Genomic DNA, 8343 nt, shown 5'->3' with positions numbered 1-8343 from the left:
TCCTTCTTCCTAGGCTAACCTTATAATCTTCTCGATATAAGCCGTTTAGCTAAGCTAAATCAAGCGCCTCTTATAGTCGTAATAAATCTCTATACCTAGGAACTATAGGAGGTTATCTCCTTTTATAAGTTTATACTTTTTTTATAGCTAGCTAATCACTTTGTTAGCTCGGTATTAATCCTTCTTATAGTAGGCAAAGACGATATTATCTATATAGAAAAAGACAATAATGCCTTTGTTCATTATAATATAGGGCTCTTATAGTATAGCCTAGAACCCTAGGTTCCTTAGGGTAGCTATTAGCTTTCGTTACTAGAGGAGGAGAGACTTTTATAGATTATAGAGCGCCTTCTTTAGCTTTAGAATGGTTCCTAGCTTACAATAGCTATATAGCATCTCTATATAAATGTCTTTATTAATCTTTATATTAACAAAGGTATTAACTATATTGAACTACTATAGTTCTAGGTTAAACTTCGCTATAGTAGTGAATATTATTTTAAAGGATTATATAGCAAATATAGCTATATAGTTCTCTTTAGTAAACCTCTTCTTTTACTAATCGCTATATACTACTAGCCTCGCCTTATATTTAACGAAGTACCTACTCTTATTAAACTTATAGATATATACCTATATATAATCTAGGATCTACTTGCCCTAGACCTCCTTATTATAGTAGCGAATCTCTTTCTAGAAGCCTATTACTTTGTAGCTTTAAAGATAATTACGTTTTACCTCTAGGAATAGCTAGCCTAGTAAGTAATCTTCAAGTTCAGAGTACTATTAAAGTATAGGCGAAAGTATCGACTAATAGATAGATCTAAGCTTACCTTCTTACTATAGGCGATCAACTTCTTTTTAGGAGATCCTTTTAACGTCGCTAGCTTCCTTCTTAATAGCACCGACTACCTTCTTAGCTTTCTTTTTACTCTTTTAGGCAAGCTCTTCTCTCTCTTCCTCTATATAGAGGACCCTCCTTAAGTACCTATGTTCAATAGCTCTAGGGCCTAACGTTCCTACGTTAAAGGCGGCCTCCTATAGTTAGAATGCTCCTTTAGAGGCTCTAGGCGAATATAAACCTAGGAAGGTAGCTACAATTAGGGCGTTTAGCAGAGTAGATAGAGGAGTTAGATATTAAAACTCTAGGAAGGTACCTATAGTATCGCCTTTTACTACAATAGTATCTAATACTTCTTCGATAGTAGCTAGGCTCTCCTCTAGTTCTTTGAAGGTTGTTAAAGGCGTATTAAACGCCTCTATTATATCCTCTTCCTTAGCTATAAGTGTAAAATCGCTATTATTTAACTAATTGGTATTATCAACGTCTCTAATATTAAGCTAGCGCTTTAGCTCTTTAAGGTCTACCTAGGGAATATTTTATACTATAAGCTTCAGATCGTCTAGGTATACCTACTTTTTATTAAAGATTATATTATATATATATACTACTTAGTTAATAGTAGGGTTCTAGATACAATAGATGTTTAAAGAATTATATTCTATAAGGTAGCTAATCTAAGCTCTTAGTCGAAACTGTTTAAAGCGCCTTTCTTTCTTCTTAATGGTATTTGTTATAGCGAATGCCTTATAACTATAGACCTTTAAGTGCCTTTAGTATAGCTTATACTCTAAGGCTCTTAGGCTATCTCTCTTAGTAAAGAAGGTATAAAAGCGATCTAATAGCGTTATCTACTCTGTTGTCAAGGATAGTGTCTTATTGTAGAGATATACTATAGCTCTTATAACTTCTAGCTATAGTTGCCTTAGCAACTATATACCGATAGCCATTATTCTAGCCTTCTCCTTGATTATACCCCCTAAGCGTTTAGCGCCTCTGTTCTATATAGGCGTATTAGGTGCTAAAGGCTCTATTTAGATACCTTGTCTCTCTATCTAGATAGTAATAGCGCTTACCTATATAAATTCGTTGTTATATTCTAAGACTTTGATCTATAGCTAGTACTGCCTTTTAAGTAGTATAGCAAGGTGTTTAATAGCTACTGGAATGCCTAGAATCTTACAATTATATAGATAGTAGTCCTACATTATACCTAAATAGCGATCTATCGCCAATAGTAGATATTTAAAGTATTATTAGCCTTCTTAGAAAGGGTATAAATCTAAAGTGATCCTATCGCCTAGGCTATAGTTCAATAGCCTAGGAATACGATTAGGCCTACGTTTTAACTTGCTAAGGCTATAGCTATTATACTTAAACGTTAGTATATCTTTGATATACCCTCCTTATAAACAATTGACAAAGTGTTCAAAGGCCCTTAGGCCTATATAGCTAAGGCGTAGGTACTAAGTTATAGCATTTGCTATACTCTCTATATAGCGAACCTAGCGATTAAGCCTCTTCGTTTAAATAGCAAAGGCTATAAGCGTATAGTCCTTAAGTATATATTCGAAGATATATTATTAGAGCTTCTTTGTAGTATATCTAAGGAGTATATAATCTTAGCGCCTAAGTAGGTAGTTCAATATACTCTCTAGCCTATTGTCCTACTAAATCCCTTGTCGATTAAACTACTTCAACGATACAATATTATATATAAAGGTTAAGCAATAAGCTACGTTATATAGTATAAGGACTATAACGCCTTCGTCGTTCTATAGTTTAATATTTATTTTATTATATCCTTTAATCTAAATAAGGTACTTATCTACCTAGATATAGTTATTAGGTATAGCCAACTTAGAAGGCCTTTTAAACTTACTTAAATAGTTAGCGATATAAATAGTTGACTTTAAATCTAGGATTACTAAGTTGATTAAAGGATATCTTTGGCCTATTTAGAATATAGCTAGGATTATAGCGAAGCTCGCTATACATTTGCCTATAGCTCTCTATCGCTATATTCTCACAATATACTAGTAGCTAAACATTGCTATAATATTAGTGCCTATATTAGGGGCGTTGCCTACATTGGGGGCGATATCTACTTTAGGGGCAGTGCCTACTTTGGAAGCGTTACCCTCTTCCTAGGTAGTACTCTCTTTAGAAGTAGTACCCTCTTCGAAGGCATTAATATCTGCTATATCTATTTCAGGGACTTTAGGCTCCTTCGTTAAAAGTGTAGCTATAGCTTTTTTAGAGTAGTCGGCTAATTAATACAATAGCGGATCTTTGCCTATATTGCTCTTTGTATCGTTAGCGAGGCTACTCTTAGACCTCTTTATCTAGAGCTTATTGGCCTTTACTTATAGAGTTAAATCGGCCTTTAAATTAGCCTTTATATAAGCCTTAATATATTCTCTAGGTTTTTACTTAGGTAGTATACTCTTAGAGTTTAAGTAGTAGCACCGTTTAGTTAGATAGAAGTAATTATAGATATAGTACTTCCTTAATATACTTAAGGACCTTATAGAGGTACTAGGAGCTATAAGCGTACTTAGCTTACGTTTAGAGTAGGATTAGCCGATTCTAGCTCCTTCTTTACAACTAGTTTAGCGCCTAGGGCGATCCTCCTAATCTTCTAGTTGCTTAAGGTCCTTATTTTCTTTCTCTCTAGGGCCGTATATTAGAAAAGATCCTTTCCCTATATAGTTGGGCGCCTTCTTAAGGAATAGATACGTTCCTTTATAGACTTCTATAGCTATATCTCAAAAGGTTAGCTTCTTAAGGATCTCTATCTTATTTACAATATAGAGAGAAACAAAGCTTAGGAATAGCTTCTTTAATATAGCTATTAGTTCGTTGAACTATAGGCTAAGATCCTTCGCCTTATTTATCTTTTAGAGGAAGGCCTTATCTATTAGGTTCTTCTACTTAATAAGCTACCTTTTAAAATTAGCCTCCTTAATATATATATTCTTAGGATATTTAAATATATCGAAGTAGGTATAAATATACATTTAAAGCTCTATTATTATTTTAATAGTTGGTTAAATAGTCTTTTTAAGATTATTATACTACGTTCGAAGGTTAATATACTCTATAAAGTAGATAGACTAATAGTTAGCTACTACTATAGTAGTTATAAAGGTTAGTATCTAAATAAGGTAATTGGTCTAGCGTTTATAGTCCTTATACTTATAGTCTAGATCCTTCTCGACTTATAAAATAACAATAGTAATATTATTGTTAAACTACTTCTTCTTCTCGTTATAGAGCTTCCTTTAATAGCTATTCAATACTTTGACACTAGGCTACTTTTATAGACCTTCGTTTTTAGAGAAGGTCTAGGAATCTATATCGTTATCCTAGGCTATAGAGGTAGTACTAGGCTACTACTCGCCTATAGTAGATACTCCTAGATCAGCTAGAGCTCCTATAGCTATAGCTAGTGTAGAAGCCTATAGTTCGACGATATATTCCTAGAGCTTACGCTAAATACGCTTATAGGTAAGATCATAGGTATCGGCCATTATAGGCTTCGAAAGGAGCTCCGCCTTACCTTCAAAGTAGTTAAGTAGGTCGAGATATTTAGCCTTGTTAATGAACTCGTAGTTTTAAGCCACCTAGTCATCTAGGCTAGCTAGGATAATATTAATCTTTATATTAGCTTTCGAAGATATAGTAGTTGCTACTAAGCGCTATATATAGGGCTATATACTTAGAGATAGAGCTAGGTTTTCAAGCTAATAAGACTCTTAATTATTGGAACTACTACGCTAGCTTAGGAAGATAAAGCTATTACGATATAAGCAATGTATACAACTGGAATCAATCGTAGTGTTGAGGATGTTTTTTTATAGGAGAGTTCTCCTGATCAGGAGCCTAGTCTTGGGCGGCAATTGGGCATCAAGCTAGTAGATCCTAATCTCGGTGGGCCGGCCCGCTACCCCGGGCCGGGCTGGTTCTGACAACCCGTTCTCGTGCAGCTTTGAGGTTCGTTTATCTGATCTTCATTGTGGCGGGCTACATCACTCTCTTCCCGTCCTTTCTTCCTCTTTGGCGCCTTTGAGCTTGTAGTGTTTCGTTTACATACGCCTGGTGCGATCAGTTTGATTGATCAGATATCCAAGCCAACCTCCTGGACCCTCCTGCGATTCTTCACGCCTCCAGCAATATGAAGCTGCTCACGTTTCTCGCCGTCGGCGCTGGCTTCGCCGCCTCCGGTACGTCTCCGCCAAACATCGACTCAAACTCAACGCACTGCATACAAGTGCGCTAACACTTGCCCCGGCCAGCACCCCTCATCTCAGAGCGGCAAGCCGGTTCGGCCTGCTTTATCATCGGCAACCAGACCCTCCCCCAGGAGACAGCCGACGCGGTCAAGCAGCTGCAATCGACCGTCACCTGCGACAGCTCCCGAACAACCATCTCGGGCGTGCCCGACGTCTCCTCGGGCGGCGTGACCTTCTCGTCCATCAACTTCGCCGCCGCCTCGTCGCAGACGCCGCTGGAGTTCGCGCTGAGCAGGTTCGCGACCCCAACGCCGCTGCGGGACGCCGACCTCGCGACCTTCCAGAACCAGCTCAACGTCTACCTCGCCACCGAGGCCGGCATCCGCTCCGTCGGCGGCGGCCTCGCCATCAAGGTGCCCAAGTTCTTCCTCGAGTTCCAGGTCTCGCGCATCCAGACCGCCCAGGGCAACCCGCCTGCCGCCGCGGGGCTGCAGGTCGATCATCTGCTGCAGAAGGTGCTGAAGAATGCGGCGGGGGAGAGCCAGCGGCTGCTGGACCAGGTCTCGGCGCTGGCCAAGGTTCTCGCGTGAGGGTGAGGGAGGAGGTGTTTGAGTGTCAGGGTAGGGATAGGGCAGCAGCATCTCCGCAAAATTGGGGTTTCCCAGGCTTTGAATGTACCGAACTCATACGGACAGGCGCACCGCGTGGCACTTTGAAGGAAGCCAATGGTCCATGCTCGAGGAATGGTGGCTCACAGGAGCGATTTGAGCGTAACATCCTCGGGCTTTCAGTGACCTGTTCTCGAAGGAGATAACGACGACAATGCATGATCCCTTTTGCCGCGCTCGGTACGGATCAAGGCCATAGGGATCGGGTTGGGTGACAAAAAAAGGGTGTCTGGCGGCGCCGGTTCTCTGCCCCGGGTGTACGAGGATTCGGAATGTGTTGATAATTGATTGTGCTTGAACGGATGCTGGTGCTCGCAGCCAACAAACCCAACAACCCCCCAGCCTCCCTGCAAGCTGCATGGACACACGTTTCTCTGTCCTATCCCTTCCTGCGCTCGGTGAGCGGTGGCTAGGTAGCCTCGATAGGAATGACATGGTTCTTCACAAAGCTCGTTCGTTATTGCACCAGCGCTGGTTAGAGAGTAAGTGCGTTTATCTGCCTCTTAAGAATAGTACTCCGAAAACACCACTCGCTCCACACCCCCGGAAGCAACTCAACCTTGTTCCTCTCGAACCTCCCCTTACATGACCATGTGGCCACCAGGCAGCTCGGTAAGCCCTAATGATCCGCGCTAAGCATCCGCGCCGTCAAGCAAGCAACACAGCACAAATCACGAGATGACAGGAGCACTTACAGCCCTCGGTGTCCTCGCGGACGGTCTTCTTGACGGTGCACTGGTTGGCCTTGTCGAAGCCCTGCGTGGTCAGGCCGTTGCAGGTCGGGCCGAAGCAGTGGTTGTCCATGGCATGCTGCAGGGAGTTGTCCTTCCAGCCGAAGACGTAATCGCCGTGCTGGCCGTAGCCGGTGCTGAAGCGGGGAAAACACAAGGTAAGTCAAGTTAGCGAGGGGTAAACAGATTAGACAGGGCTAGACTGGGACGAAGGGACGGGGTTCGGGCTCACGGGTCGCCAGTCGACAGCACAAACGGCTGCGAGCCGTCCTCGGGCCAGTCCTCCTTGTTGTTGAACTTGCTCGTGTCCCAGACGATCTGGCAGGGTTGGGGCATCAGCACTACACTCATATTGACCAATGATAGATACGTCGAGCATAGTTTACCTCGTAATGAATCTGCGGGATCTTCACCGGGTGGGTGGACGGGCACTGGCCGTCGACCTGGGCGAACGTGGCAGGGCCGTCGACCGGGTGCGCCACGTGGTCGATGTGGTTGGGCGAGTCGAGGTTCTTGCCGTCCCAGCAGCTGGGCAGAAAAGAAAGCCGAAAAAGTCAGCATAAATCACAACAATATAGGGCCCGAGCCAAAGCCAAAGCAGCGAGCCAGGACGTACATGGGGAACAGCACGCTCGACCGGATGCCGCCCGGGCAGGGCGTCGTCGGGAAGCCCTCGGTGTCCAGCTTGGGATCGAAGCACGGCGAGTACGTGTTGCCCTGGAAGTTGGGCCCCGTGTAGCAGCGGAAGCAGCTCTGCTTGCGCTGGCCCAGGCCGCTGGGCTGGCGCCGGTTGACGTCGCCCGAGAACATGCGGAAGCCCTAGTTCAGTTCAGTTTCGGTGAGCATGATATCTTTCGTGCTTTCATTTCCTCCTCTAGCAGGAGCTGTGTCCCGGCGGCTGGCTTACCGGCTTGAAGGCCGTCACGGTGTTGGGGCCCGGAGCGGTGTAGTACACGGTCTGGCCGCCGTTGGCGTTGCCGATCTGCTGGTTGGCCATCTGCGGCACGCGGTGGAAGGTGCCGTTGCGGGCCCGGAAGTAGAGGTTGGCCGTCCAGTAGTTGGACAGGTCCTGGTCGAAGGTGCACGAGGTGCACGTGGCCAGCTTGGACACGTCGGTCACGGGGATCGACGCGTTGAAAGCGTTCTGTGGGGGGTCAGTGGACATCACGAGGTATCGCGAGCGGATGCTCATGGTCCACGTACACCGCCGACAACCTGGTGGACATGTGCAGAGGGGACCATGCCGGGCTGGACGAGACTAGAGAGCAGGGTCAGATCGGGATACCTTGCGAGGGACTCTGGGATACTGACGGGTCGATCCGGTCGATAGTTATCTGGGCGCAGCCGAAGCGCAGCATGGTGGTGCTGAACTGCGCCTGCGCGGCCGGCAGCGACAGGAGCCCGAGCCAAAACATCGTGTAAGCTGGTATTCAGATTCTCAGTTACTTGGTGATGCAAGACAGTTCTGTCAGAGACACAAAGACGATCTGCAAGCCAAGACGGACTGGGGCAAGGCCAAGTTCACTCGCGTCCAGATCGAGAAGGAAACGCAGCTCAGGGGGTCCTAGCCGGGCCGCTACCGAGCCTTAAAATCCCCGATCCACGAGACGCCTGCCATGTTGGGAATCCGGGGAAGCCAACGAACTGCCGGGCCACGCCGCATTCTTTGGTGGTGATCGAGATTGACGACATTACCCCGGCCTATCAGCGGCGACGGTGTTGATGGCTTGTCAATCCCACGCATTTTACCGGATGGACAGTCCAGGGTCACGTCTGGGCGAATGCGATAGCACGGCGAGGCTGTTAGCTGCAGCAATGCCAATCAGCGCGCACCTGACTACCTAACTCAAATATCCAGGGAAAGCTTT

General features: G+C 45.0%; 2 protein-coding genes across 2 annotated transcripts; one reads left to right on the top strand and one right to left on the bottom strand.

Moving 5' to 3' along the window:
• The first annotated feature begins 4810 nt into the window (after positions 1 to 4810).
• Positions 4811 to 5713, top strand: THITE_2110967 (uncharacterized protein). Its single transcript, XM_003650965.1, has 2 exons — positions 4811 to 5067; positions 5140 to 5713. The coding sequence occupies exons 1-2, from the start codon at positions 5019 to 5021 to the stop codon at positions 5664 to 5666; spliced, it is 576 nt and encodes a 191-aa protein (XP_003651013.1). The 5' UTR covers positions 4811 to 5018; the 3' UTR covers positions 5667 to 5713.
• A 612-nt stretch (positions 5714 to 6325) lies between these two features.
• On the bottom strand, positions 6326 to 7890 carry THITE_2086167 (uncharacterized protein; the record flags this gene model as incomplete). Its single annotated transcript, XM_003650964.1, has 8 exons — positions 6326 to 6363; positions 6440 to 6612; positions 6708 to 6793; positions 6862 to 7003; positions 7092 to 7294; positions 7383 to 7619; positions 7679 to 7733; positions 7787 to 7890. 8 exons carry the CDS (start codon positions 7888 to 7890, stop codon positions 6326 to 6328), a joined length of 1038 nt encoding a protein of 345 aa, XP_003651012.1.
• Positions 7891 to 8343: the final 453 nt, after the last annotated feature.

This window comes from Thermothielavioides terrestris, chromosome 1, assembly GCF_000226115.1.
Source record: "Thermothielavioides terrestris NRRL 8126 chromosome 1, complete sequence".
Lineage (NCBI taxonomy): Eukaryota > Fungi > Ascomycota > Sordariomycetes > Sordariales > Chaetomiaceae > Thermothielavioides > Thermothielavioides terrestris.
The sequence above is the reverse complement of the archived record's forward strand: the minus strand, read 5'-3'. Positions and strand labels throughout refer to the sequence as shown.

Excerpts from the sequence above, each read along its gene's own strand:
- THITE_2110967 (XM_003650965.1), top strand. The coding sequence starts at position 5,019 with ATGAAGCTGCTCACGTTTCTCGCCGTCGGCGCTGGCTTCGCCGCCTCC. Across the intron at positions 5,068-5,139 it reads CGCTGGCTTCGCCGCCTCCG|CACCCCTCATCTCAGAGCGG; the intron begins GTACGTCTCCGC and ends TGCCCCGGCCAG.